At 38.5% G+C, this 13367-nt stretch overlaps 2 protein-coding genes across 2 annotated transcripts; one reads left to right on the top strand and one right to left on the bottom strand.

The window, feature by feature from the left end:
- The first annotated feature begins 181 nt into the window (after window positions 1–181).
- HSP90B1 (heat shock protein 90kDa beta (Grp94), member 1) lies at window positions 182–9346 on the top strand. Its single transcript, XM_009867825.1, has 16 exons — window positions 182–264; window positions 909–1050; window positions 1128–1244; window positions 1602–1933; window positions 2642–2753; window positions 3416–3532; window positions 4144–4260; window positions 4909–5046; window positions 5138–5215; window positions 5311–5376; window positions 5636–5905; window positions 6116–6361; window positions 6640–6776; window positions 7183–7520; window positions 7836–7934; window positions 9086–9346. The coding sequence occupies exons 2-14, from the start codon at window positions 1009–1011 to the stop codon at window positions 7307–7309; spliced, it is 1899 nt and encodes a 632-aa protein (XP_009866127.1). The 5' UTR covers window positions 182–264; window positions 909–1008; the 3' UTR covers window positions 7310–7520; window positions 7836–7934; window positions 9086–9346.
- Window positions 9347–12196: 2850 nt separating this feature from the next.
- On the bottom strand, window positions 12197–13344 carry LOC104272748 (chromosome unknown open reading frame, human C12orf73). Its single transcript, XM_009867826.1, has 3 exons — window positions 13178–13344; window positions 13012–13084; window positions 12197–12292 (listed from the first exon to the last, which is right to left on the bottom strand). Exons 1-3 carry the CDS (start codon window positions 13342–13344, stop codon window positions 12197–12199), a joined length of 336 nt encoding a protein of 111 aa, XP_009866128.1.
- Between the last annotated feature and the right edge of the window lie 23 nt (window positions 13345–13367).

Here is a 13367-nt window from a genome sequence, read left to right as displayed (position 1 = left end):
GGAGGGGGTGTCTGTCCCCTTCCCCCATCTCTGAAGTCTCCGGTTGAGCCGAACTTTATTCGGGGCGGGAGGAGGGGCAGAATGAGCCTAAACCTGGTGGGGTTAAGCGGAGAACTTGTATGGTGGGGATCAGACGTGTATCGTTGGATTTCTTGTTCCCCCAGTATCTGTTAGAGCTGACGAGGTGGATGTGGATGGGACCGTGGAAGATGACTTGGGTAAAAGCAGAGAAGGGTCTCGAACAGATGATGAAGTTGTTCAGAGGTTAGTACGTGGGGTTCGTGGTGAGTTACTTCTGAAACGCTGAGGCTCTATTCTTGCTTCTGAAAGCTGTGTTCAGACATCAGTAATGCCTCAGAAATGAGGGACACGCCGTTCGAATGAGAGATCTAGTCAGCTGGGAGAAATAAAATATTCTTGGAAGAAACCTTTCCTTCTAAATAGGAGTTTGAGAATTTAGATTCAGAAATAGTCACCTTACTTTTGTCTAATATTAATAGCTTTATAAAACCCAGGGGTTTGCTCTTGCATGCGGTAAATGGTGTGAATTTAGTGCCTACTAATGAAATGGCTCTCTGCCTGTAAACTGCCTCATCTCCTGTGAGGTATGCCATGTGCTGAGGATTACAGTGGTTTTAACATGCTTGTATTCTTCCATGAATTTCTTCTTCAGGAAAAGTCTTACTTGCAAGCATGGATTTTTCTCTCAAGGTTTAGATTAAGGTTATGCAGTTCAAGATAGCTACCATTGCACTTAACCTCATTTGATCATGTAACTTTTGGGCTGTGTCAGTGATTAAAGGCCTTAGTATTGTTCTAACTAAGCTATTATTGTTGCTAGATGGTAAAGTTAAGTGTGATACTGTTTGTGGACAAGACTGCTTGACATGTTTCCGTTATCCTATCAGAGAGGAGGAAGCTATCCAACTAGATGGCCTAAATGCATCCCAGATCAAAGAGATCAGAGAAAAATCTGAGAAGTTTGCATTTCAAGCAGAAGTGAACAGGATGATGAAACTTATTATCAATTCATTATATAAAAATAAAGAGGTTAGTGTCTTTATTAGTAGAACGTTGGAACTATTTGTGTGTGTTTTGGAATTCTTGACTATTGGTTTCTGTTTCAGATTTTCCTGAGGGAACTTATTTCAAATGCTTCAGATGCATTAGATAAGATACGGTTGATATCCTTAACTGATGAAAATGCTCTTGCTGGTAATGAGGAGCTTACAGTCAAAATCAAGGTAAGAAGCATAAGGTACAGTCATCTCTTTTGGAGGAGTGGCGAAAGGAGTGAAAAAAGATCGTGTATCATTAAATTTTTGACTTAATACTGATGCAAATACAAACTAGGACTACATAAGAACTCTTGCAATTAACTTTATCAATGGTGAAAATACATTTCCAATTCTATAGAGTAACTGAAGTATTGAAATACTTCATAGGTATGTCTTCCTCATTTCTGTAGTTACAGCAGATTTGATTTGTTATAGTCAGGCATGCCTGAATTTGGATAGCTGCTGCTCACCACTTTCCTGTGGCAGTGTATTATGTATTAAGATTCAAAGTGAAGTTAAACTGTACATTTCTTTTTTTTTTAGTGTGATAAGGAGAAGAACATGCTTCATGTTACAGATACGGGTATTGGCATGACAAAAGAAGAGTTAGTTAAAAACCTGGGTACCATTGCAAAGTCTGGTACAAGTGAATTCTTAAACAAGATGACTGAAATGCAGGATGATAGCCAGTCAACATCCGAGTTAATCGGCCAGTTTGGTGTTGGCTTTTATTCTGCTTTCTTAGTAGCAGACAGAGTTATTGTCACATCAAAACACAACAACGATACTCAACATATTTGGGAGTCAGATTCAAATGAATTCTCTGTGATTGATGACCCAAGAGGAAACACTTTAGGACGTGGCACAACCATAACGTAAGTGTTAAAGTTTCTTTGGGTTTAAAAGAAGAAAGTTGTATAGGTATACTTGGCTCCTTGGAATATGCAGATGGCTATAGAATTGTGACTTATTTGATTCTTGTAATACAGCTTTTTTTGCAGTTTAATGGAAACATACAAACTGTTAACTGTGTCAAAAATAAGCGTGGATGATGGTGAGGTTCCCTTCACATTCTGTTAGATGAACTAAGAAAGCCATGAGCTTCTTGACAACTGTCAGCGAGTAATTCCAGACAGTTCAGCTGCTTTTGCAGACCCATTTAGTTCATCACACTTGTGACCTGTTGAAATCTCTACAGGGGCTGTACAGCTTCCTCTTGGGGACTGGCTGCTGTTTGTATACCAGTGAGACTGGTCTGATGCAAATCTCAGTCTAGGTAAAGCCTTTGAAAGTGCATCAAGGTTCTGATAAGTATCAATATGATATGAGATTTCTATTTAAACTTTGAATATTGTGTTCTGTCTAATCATTGAAAATAATCATGTCTTTCTCATTGGTGCAGTTACATGTAGGGATTGTGGCATTTTGAGATACTTGAAGCTGAAATAAAAGCTCACTTGCATGAGTTTGAATTACTATAGCTGCAACAGTAGGAAAATGTATCTTGTCCTGTAAAACTAAAATACTTGTCCAGCACTAATTGAAGTTGTTTGAGGTTTTTTTTGTTTCTTTTTTATTTTTAGGCTTGTCTTGAAGGAGGAGGCATCTGATTATCTTGAGCTGGATACTGTTAAAAATCTAGTAAAGAAATACTCACAATTCATAAACTTCCCCATATATGTGTGGAGCAGCAAGGTAAGTACATTTAACTGAGCATTCTACAGTATGGGCTATGGTTGTGAAAACTGCATGGTCAGATATTTCAGACTTGTTTAATTCTTAAAGTTCCAGACTCTTCCACCTAGTATTTTACTAGTTACTTGCTTGCCAAAAGTTAGTGTATTGCAAAAATCACAAATTTTCAAGGAACTTTGTTTTATTCTGACTCAGCTATACCAAAGGAGGATGACTGTGCTAATTACTAAGGAAAATCTTTATTCCCCTGGCTTTGGTAGCTGGAAGCTTTGGAGAGCTCTCAAGCAGAGCCATCGTTAGGTGTCCTTCTGAAAAGTATGTCAGCATCTTAACTTCTAGGCCTGTTGTTCTGATGTTTTCTTGGTGTGGCACTAATGTAAAATCACCCAAGGCTCTGATCAGCATTATGTATAAAGCTCAGCTTAAAGCTATGAAAAACTTAAAATTTGTCTACAGTGACCCTCCCAGTGTATTGAAAGAAAGAACGTATTCATGAAAAATGCCACTAAGAAACCATAGCTACCTATAGAGAAGTGCTTGTGATAAGCCAATAGCTCAAGTTAAATCAGTGTTCTGAGAGATGAAGTTGTTTGAGGGAATACTAGAATATACCTGGTAGGAAGCCAAGCAGGTCAAGTCCTCACTTTCAGTTGTCTCTTTAGACAGAGACTGTTGAAGAGCCTGTTGAAGAGGAGGAAGCAAAGGAGAAAGAAGAAACTGATGATGATGAAGCTGCAGTTGAAGAGGAGGAGAAAGAAAAGAAACCAAAAACTAAGAAGGTCAGCTTTGTCAGACTTGGAATTTTGTAATTTCTGTCAGATAGTGGAGCAATTTTCATAGGTAGTCTTTCAGAGGTGCACTTCAGTTGTGTGTGTGTGCTTTCAAACAGCAATCCTATGTAAGTGCAGTAAGACATTAGGAAACTGAACAAAACAGACTTGACTGAAATAAGGCCAATGACTGACAATAGCCTTGTGGGGCAGTGGTCCCACAGCTCATGAATACTTGTGTGAACTGCTTGGCATGGTAGTGGACCCCAGTAATCTGGCACTGTTGACTAGTTAAATTTAAATTGAGTTTACTCTGCAGGAAAGCTTTTTTTTTTTTTTTTCTGGAATGGCAGTAGAACAGAAGTACTGATAGGAAATGTGTTAAATGTACATAGGACACACTATAGTGTAGACTTAAGTTTTGTTCTCATGTATTACACTAATGTGTATACTTCAATGAGAATATCCAGGCCATTGCATAATTTATTTTGTAAATAGAAAGATCATGTATTTTTTGTATGCTATTTTATGACTGAGCCTTTGTGAGGTGTTTTTAACTGGCTTAACTCGAAGTAAAGAATGAGTCTTTATTATACTATGATGTTTATTTACATACATAGGTTGAAAAGACTGTCTGGGATTGGGAGCTCATGAATGACATAAAACCAATCTGGCAGAGACCATCTAAAGAAGTTGAAGAAGATGAATACAAAGCTTTTTACAAAACCTTTTCCAAGGTAAGCTCTAAGCCTCAAGATTGTTCAAAGCAAGAGGTTTGATGTGTAAACAAAACTTGAGTGATCATAAAATGAGCTATTTCTGAAGACTTCATAATTGTTGTTAGCAGATAGACTGAATTGCAGAGAGCAATCTCTGCAGGAGTTAATCTCTTTTCCAGAGAGAGAAGGTACAGCCACTCAAGAGTTGAATGGCCTAGATATGGAGAAGTAGTATGTTCCAGCTCATACAGAGCTTACTGATGTGTTTAAATGTTCACAGTGAAATTTTGACTTGGCCTGAGAGTGGTGGTACTTGTGTTAAAAAAAAAAAAAGGCTTTGTAGAAACAATGTTGTCTTTATGTGTGAATACAGATAACATGTTACTTAACTCCGCTGTAATTTGATTACTGTGCTATTGGTAACTTCTTCATGGTTGGCTTGTGGGGAAAAAAAAGTAGCAACAAAGCTAGTGGGTATCTGGGAAGGCAACTTTTATGTTAGTAACTTGACTGAATCTGGAACTTTTGTCTGTAATAAATTCTAGCAATGCATGATTAGTTAAATTGTAAAAAATTGCACTGATTTGGCAAACTCATGTTATTACTGGGAATGTATTAACTCACCAGTATTTTCCCAATGTCACTTAAAAAATTGTTTATTTGCAGGAACATGATGACCCAATGGCTTACATCCACTTCACTGCTGAAGGGGAAGTAACTTTCAAATCTATCTTGTTTGTTCCCAATTCTGCTCCACGTGGCCTGTTTGATGAATATGGATCCAAAAAAAGTGATTTCATTAAGGTAGGACAAGCAAGTGTTGAGGGTATGGTTGAATGTTTGGGGAGAAAAAAGTAAACCAAATATAATCTGTTTATTTCCTCTTGTAATTCAGCTGTATGTTCGAAGAGTGTTCATCACTGATGACTTCCATGACATGATGCCCAAATATCTTAACTTTGTTAAGGGTGTTGTAAGTATAAGTTTTACTTGCATTTTGACTTTTGTAGTCTTTTGTAATCTTCAAATATTGTTAGCTATACTTAAAAAATTTTATTCTTCAATTAGGTGGATTCAGATGATCTTCCTTTGAACGTATCTCGTGAAACACTTCAGCAGCATAAATTGTTAAAGGTAAGCTAATTATCTTCAATTCCTTCATGTTGAATTCATTTCAGTAGCAAAGTTTAGAAAAATAGCTTGATTAATTTTAGTTTATATAAGGATTGTGAAATTAGAGTATAAAACCCCCACTCATTGCTGTTTCCAGGCTACCTCTGTTCAGTTAAGATAAGGGACACTAAGTGTCTTGAATCCATCATTTGCAGCAAGGTTGTATTGAGGGTTCTTCCAAGTGCTTATTTTATTATAACTTGGTATTGCTTCTTTTCAGGTGATCAGAAAGAAACTTGTACGCAAAACTCTTGATATGATCAAGAAAATTGCAGAAGAAAAATACAATGACACATTCTGGAAAGAGTTTGGTACTAATGTAAAGCTTGGTGTTATTGAGGATCATTCCAATCGTACACGACTGGCTAAACTTCTTCGCTTCCAGTCTTCTCATCATGAAAGTAACCTCACAAGCCTTGACCAGTATGTGGAAAGAATGAAAGAGAAACAAGACAAAATTTATTTCATGGCAGGTGCCAGCAGAAAGGAGGTATGTGAGTGTGGAAGAAAAACGGAAGGGGAAAATTATTACAGCTCCTAGTTAAAGTTGGACTGTAAATGTTGTGAACTGTTTTCGCTGTAACTGTGGAGACTCTGTACTTAGTTGCTACTGCAACATTTATCGAATAATTGTACAGGTTTCAGAAGCTGCTGGTACCAGCGCAGTTAAACTGACATCTGGTCTGTTTTGTCGTCTTAGGCTGAATCCTCGCCATTTGTTGAACGTCTTCTGAAAAAGGGCTATGAAGTGATCTATCTGACTGAACCTGTAGATGAGTACTGTATTCAGGCTCTGCCAGAGTTTGATGGCAAGAGGTTTCAGAATGTAGCCAAAGAAGGCGTTAAATTCGAAGAAAGTGAAAAGTCTAAGGAGAGTCGGGAAGCCTTGGAAAAGGAATTTGAACCACTTCTAAACTGGATGAAAGACAAAGCTCTGAAAGACAAGGTAAAATGTTGTGCTATATGTAATGCTTACTTGAAATACTGTTGTGTTTACTACAAGACATCTTGTAGATACTTGGAATGTAGACTTCGACAGTCGCTTCTCCTGTGGATAAATAAGTATGTCTAAATACCTTTATTTCAGGAAAATGAGTTAGAATGTCATCTTGCAGCCTTCAGAAAATATTGAAGTGATAGGAAGCTTCAAGAGTTACTTTCTCATATGAGCGATTAGCCCTGTGAGCTAACATTACGGCTTTCTTTTTTCTTTTTTTTCTACAGATTGAAAAAGCTGTGCTATCTCAACGTTTAACCCAGTCTCCATGTGCTCTTGTGGCTAGTCAGTATGGATGGTCTGGAAACATGGAAAGAATCATGAAGGCTCAAGCTTACCAAACCGGGAAGGACATATCTACCAAGTAAGCGTTGAGTTATGTAGCAGCAGATGTGAAATGTAGTTGATGCTCTCCCTTGCTGGTTGTGGACGCAACCAAGGTTCCATCTGGTTCAGATGCTGCTTCATGTTTTTTAAGATCACTTAACTCAGTTGCAGTCTCCTATCACACTTTTGCATTGTTACTTCAAAGCTCAGTATGTAAAACTGCCTGGTGAGCAAGACTGATCACTGGCATTTGCCATCTGTCATTTGATGACAAGTGAAGACAAATGGTCTTAGTAACTTGAATGTTTTTAGAGTTAAGCTAGTATTAAATTGGAGCAGGGGGAGGAATATGCTTGTTATCCAGCTGTAGTCAGTATTCACAGGTTTAAAGAGGTAGCTGGGTTCTATATTTCAAAACTTAGTGATGTAACTTTTCTTTCCAGTTACTATGCTAGCCAAAAGAAGACGTTTGAAATTAACCCCAGGCATCCACTTATCAAGGACATGCTGAGGCGAGTCAAGGTAAAAAACAATAGTGAAATACTGACTGCTTGGCTGCATAAAACCTAGTTAACAGTTCTGATTGTTCCTTTGGGTGTTTTTTCTTAATATTCTTCCACATTAGGAAAATGAAGATGACAAAACAGTTTCAGACCTTGCAGTCGTCTTGTTTGAAACTGCCACTTTGAGATCGGGATATATGTTACCAGACACTAAGGAATATGGAGACAGAATAGAAAGGATGCTTCGTTTAAGTTTAAATATTGACCTGGATGCAAAGGTTAGTTTGCTTTCAGCTTGGGGCTCATAACTGATTTACTGCTGCTACCTCTTAAAAAGCATGTATTTGATAGACTTGGATAAAAAGAATTGTGTAAAACTAAATATATCTAGCTTCCAACATGTAGATGGGCCACCAGGAGCCCAGTTCAAAGGACCTGGGTGAGAAACTGATGAGTCTGTACTTCATGCTTCAGGTAGCTTTGGGGCAAATGTTAAGAGCTGATAGTGAATGCTTCCATAGCCTGTATTTAAGTAGTCCACAACTAGTAAACATCCTGAGCAAAAAAGAAAATTGCATATGACCTTCCTACAGGTGGAGGAGGAACCTGAAGAGCCTGAAGATGCAGCTGAGGAGGCAGAACAAGATGAAGAGGAGGTGGATGCTGATGCTGAAGACAGTGAAACACAGAAGGTGAGGTTTTAAGTTGGACTCTTACTGATATTTATGTGCAGTTTTGTCTGTGGTGCTTTTTGGTAACAAACTTGCTCACTTCACCTTTTGTGACAGTAGTTTTTAGCATGAGGTTTTCCAAATTTTCTTGGAGGGGAAAAAATACTGCAGCACAAATGACACTTCCTTATCAAACTGTGTTTTAAGAAAACACTAGATATGTTCAAGGTTAGAGCTAAAGTAAGCTTCAGAGATTGTAACAGAGTGCCCTATGGCAAGAAAATGGCAGCAGATCTTCTACCATGAGCTTGATGTTATCTGTTGAATTTCCACAGCTTGTGGGCAAAAAACATGAACAAATTGGCAAGTTATAGTTTCAAATCTTACAACATACAGACTTGAAACAGCACTACAGGCAGCACACTGAACAGTTAACTGTTGCATGAAATCAGCTTTCACTTAAATAATGTGTGCTGTTTTAATGATGTCTTGATGAAAACGCCAAAGTCTCCCACAGTTCCTTGACAACACTCATTTTTATTGAGGTCCTAACTGGACCTGCTTTCTCAGGTTACTTTTGGAAGAGTCCCGCAACATGACATCTTGCAACTAGTTCACATAGATAGCTTACAGATGTGTACTTGCCTGCTGCTAGAAGTCAGATTCCCTAAAAATAAATGTGAGGAATGATGCTTATTGTTCTGTAGCTACTTAATTTTGATGCTATTGCAATTTCATTTACACAGCAGTATAACCTGCAATGACAATAATAGAAAGAAGCAAAGTTATGTTCTGTTTTTTGGATTAGCACACTTGCAGATTAAGGGTTCTGACTACTGACTGGAAAGCAGATGGACTTCCTAGCTCTGGCTATTAACAGGACTAATACTGTGCCTGGAAAATAGCTTAGTATTGAAGACGAAATGGTATGCTAGATCTACTACTACTGTTTGAGCAGACTTAAAAAAAAAAAAGTATTTTTTACTTGTAATAGCAAAGGCTTAACATGCTGTCAGTTGACCAGAAGTTTGGCTTTAATACCTCTGTAAAAAATTTTAGTACTTAATGCCTTGGAAAGCATCAGCAGTACTTATGGTCAGTTTTGCTCTAGTTACCTGTTGCACTTTCAAAAAGCAGGATTTATTATTTTTTTTTTTTTTTTGTCTCCACAGGAATCCACAGATGTGAAAGATGAACTGTAAACTGCACTCAATTACCATCCTGGATTGGGGGGTTAGGAGGGAATGTGAATTAGATGGTATTGAGTTTTTCCACTGTAAAATCTTGAGGGATGGTATGGGGTTTAAGGGTAAAGGAGAATTTTTTTTTTAAGTTCACTTTTCTAAAAACATTCCTCATGAATGTAAATTTGTATTATTTAACTGACTTGGTGTAAAATCTTGTCATGTACAAAATAAAATGTTCCCAAACACCACTAACTAAATTTATATATGATGAGCTCATCTTGTGGGCTAGCACAAAGAAATGAAGGGATTGTCACGAGTGTTCAGGTCCTTTCTACACCAAAGCAGCCTCCAGTCCTCGTGCCTTCCCACACTGGCACAGCCACAGTTAACTGTGTATCCTATGTCTGCGGTTGGGCTTTGCATTAACAGACCTGCTGTGTTGCTTAGCAAAAATGTATCTGGTATCTGAGCTGGCTGAACTTGCTAGTCTCAAAAGTTATGTATCTACTGACATCATAAGGAATATGAGACAGGGTATTTAAAAATGGGGTTGGAACTGAAGGCCTGCCACCTTGCGCTGGACTGTGTGACTTGACTCCACTGTACAGAATAGGCAGCTGAGACGAGTGAAAAACTAAAGAAATTCACCAAATACATGAACAACCACCAGAAGTGGCTTACTGCCTGTGAGCTTATACTGTTCTCCATGGTATGTGGTAACCCTGCCTTTGACTTGTAGCTGCAGCAGTCTTGCTTTCTACAGTGTTGGTTGGTTGGGTGGATTTTTTTTTTTTTAAGGTGAAATCTCTTGTCTCACAGTTACTCCTTGATGCTGTTACTGCTGAACTTTCAGTCGTGTTCTGTCTTGCTAGTATGGCAAAGCACTGTAGCTATTTGATCTCACTCAAGCTGGATCTGTTGACACCAAATTGTAATGTAGACAGGTTGAACTGGAGGTACTGCTTCCTCTTCTATTCATGAAATTAGCTTTGAGTAGTGACTGGATGAAGCACTGCATTTTCTCACTAGTGCTTCTACTCTGTAACATCTTCATTTGGTCGGGAGGAAGTGTTTATGCTGAATTTTTGTTCTTTTGCCTTCCTTTGTGGGAGAAGTACATAGGAATAGTAATTCTGTACTCAAGACCTGCTCTTTATTTCATTAACAGAACTTCTGTGAAGCTTCAGATTCTGCAATCTGAAGCAAAATAAACTTTCTAATTGGTTGAGGGCACTAAATACAGATGTTGGCTTTACTGAAGCATGCTGTTTGTGACTTCAAGGAATGAGAGCTGAGTTTGGGTGTTTTGAGGGAGTTTGAGGTTGTCTTGGTTTTTGTTTGTTGTGGTGTAGTATCTTAGACATACTGTTAGAGCTTTTTGTTACTGGAGCAGGCTGAGTGATCTAACCTTGGAGTGTGGTTTGGCGGCTGGCAGTGTGGGCTTTAAATAGCAGTCCTTCTTTAGCATGTTACTGAATAGGGCAGGTGTGCTGCTTCTTAAGGCATGGTCCTCTTACTAGGGCAGTGCAACTTTTGTGCTCTGTAGCAATCAACTGCTGTGGGGGTTTTGATTTAACACTTCCTAAAATATCACTCTTAATGATACACTTATCAGTACCTATGCTTCTGTATCTTTATTTCACCTGCCTGCATAGCCTAACTGTATGGTTAAGAATGGTTATGCAGCTTACAAACCAAAGAGGAGTACTGGAGGTACAGGGCTGCTTGCTACAGTAGTCTTAATTTGTTAATTACTTATAGACTTATACAACCTTTGTTCTGTTACATACCTGAAGCTCTCAATGCTTTGGTTTGATTTTAGGATGACTTGCCTGATTGGATTTTAGAAATAAAGAGCCACAAGAGTTAGGCTTCATCTTCCTTAGCTGAGGATATCATGTGCAACATAACTCCAGCTGCTTTCTGTGCGCTGGAATGACAAGTGTTTGCTATTAATAAGTACAAAACGCAGTTGTAAGCTGGCTACTTTTTTTTTCCTTTGTCATATCTGTGAAGTGAAAGTGTTAATGCTGGAAGATATGTCTCCCAGTCTTACTGAGGCTATTTGTTTCAGTGCAGCAGTGACACTGACTCTGAGGGTGTCATCTCTGCTGTTTAAACCTGGGCTATTGTCAGCTTTGCTGTTCTACATGGGCACCAAGGAGAACGGTTCCCTTGGTGCTAGAAAACGCTGGGCTAAAACACGTTCCTTGTTGCTCAGTTTGCAGTAGCAGCAGGACACATTTAGACTTCCATGTCAAAATAGTAGTAACTTTCCTCTGCAGCCTTTAGAGCTGAAGAGCCTTCAGAAAATAAGGAGAAATGCATCTTCCATGTCAGAAGTCAATCCCCAACCTTCACTAGTTCCTCGTATGAGAGTTTTGTGGCAATTCTATTTCAGGACCGAAAGGTAAACCTGTACTTTTTATTTCAGCTTTGTACTTTTATAGCTATCAAAATCAGCTGTAAACAGAAGATGCCCAAAAACAGTACAAACATACATTGTTTCAGAGTAATCTGTATTTTTTTGCCCCATTTAAACCAGTACAACCAAGCTGTAAGCTTTTCCCCAGCCTTACAGCAGACCAAAGTAGATTTCCCATCCATGACACAGACAGAAAGGCCACATGCTGTTAGTCACCATTAGGTGTCCTGTGCAAGAAGTGCATCTTTCTGACTTCCATGTGCCCTCAGTGTGCCAGGTGCTGGGTTAGGGAAATGCCAGTGGGCAAGTGGGGTTCTGCAGCAGATGAATAGGTAAGCTTATTAAGGCTAACACGTGGCCACAAAAGCTTGATTTTCAATATGCTAAACTTCCTATACTTATTAATCAGCTTAAAAGTCTCAAATTCCACCAGACTTGCCCATTTCAGTTTACATTTTTTATTATGAAGGATACTTACACTGCGATCAAATTTAAAAATTTTAAGCATTTTGGCACATAACTGATTGGACTTAACAGCATTCATTGCACATTTATTTTTAACACTGATTGTAACTGCAAAGGAAACAAAGTATTAAGGGAGTACAGTATTTCACATGCAAATTTATGCAGTTGAGCACATTTTATCAGTTTTCACAATGTGTAAATCCTGGTCACTGTTGTGAAGTCTGAACTTTGCTTGTTCTTGCTTTTAGACCCAACAGTTCTGTTTTCAGTTCTCCAGGCTTAGGAGGTATTTCAGGTATACTCTGTTAAAAACAGAGAAAGATGTCAGTGTGGCAGAAGAAAAACTGAATTCACAGAACAGTAAGTTAGCATATGCTGTGAGAGACAGCATTATATAGCTAAATTGTGATTTATATCCCCCTCTTATTTGAGCAGAGTATAATTTGTAATTTGACTTTTATTTCAAAGTAGTGAAATATGAACAGGAAAAAAGAATAGGTAGTTTGCTTAAAGAACAAAGCTTCTTTTTGCCATTTAAGTAAGTCTGGTTGAGATGCCCAGTGTTGCTTTTAAGTGCTAGTTGGAAGTTTCCATACATTCTTTCTCCTGGTGACAGAAGATAAAAATTCACTGCTTCTGCCTTTCTGGTTTAGAAATTAAGCACTGAAACTGGAGATGAAATTTTAAAAAGGAAAAGATACCAGATGACGTTTTAAAAACCACGCCTCCTCAAAATTTATGCTAGTTTACAGAGATATAGATAATTAGATCATTCTGTCTGTAATATGTCCCTAATGAATGCTACAGTAGACTCCATTAAAATACACAATTCTTATGCATCTATTAATGACTTAAGCCTCACTGCTTAAATTTTGGCATGATAGCTCAAGCATGGTGCTTTTTTAACTTATTTCAGATTTCAGTTAGCATGGTGTTTAATAAAAAAAAAGTATACAAGAGCAGGAGGACAAGACAAAGCTCACATATCAGAAGGCCTTCAAGGCCCCCAACCAACGATTACTCTCCCTGAGGGATGGTCTCGCTTGGAGCTTGCTTCTCTGTCACTGTAGTTTTGATAAGGCTTGGCTCTCAGTCTGTCACGGTTTCCAATGTAAAGTTTTAATCATATTCATTTCCATTACTGAGAGAAATCAAGTCTACTTAAATCTAGCACTGCCCTTCCTCACTCCTTCTGCGTGTTCTTTTCAAGAACTTCCCACAGCAGAAGCCCCTTCGGAAGAAGTTTATGTGGCTTTTTTGCGTTTTCCGTACCACACCACCAGCCTGAAGGCAGATCCCGAAAGGCCTCCTCCTCCTCCGGAGCCCATTTCCCGTAGCCACAGACCGAAGACATCTCCACCCAACACCTCGTGGGCA

Source organism: Apaloderma vittatum, unplaced genomic scaffold (genome assembly GCF_000703405.1).
Source record: "Apaloderma vittatum isolate BGI_N311 unplaced genomic scaffold, ASM70340v1 scaffold6924, whole genome shotgun sequence".
NCBI lineage: Eukaryota > Metazoa > Chordata > Aves > Trogoniformes > Trogonidae > Apaloderma > Apaloderma vittatum.
This window is presented reverse-complemented; position numbering and strand designations above follow the sequence as displayed.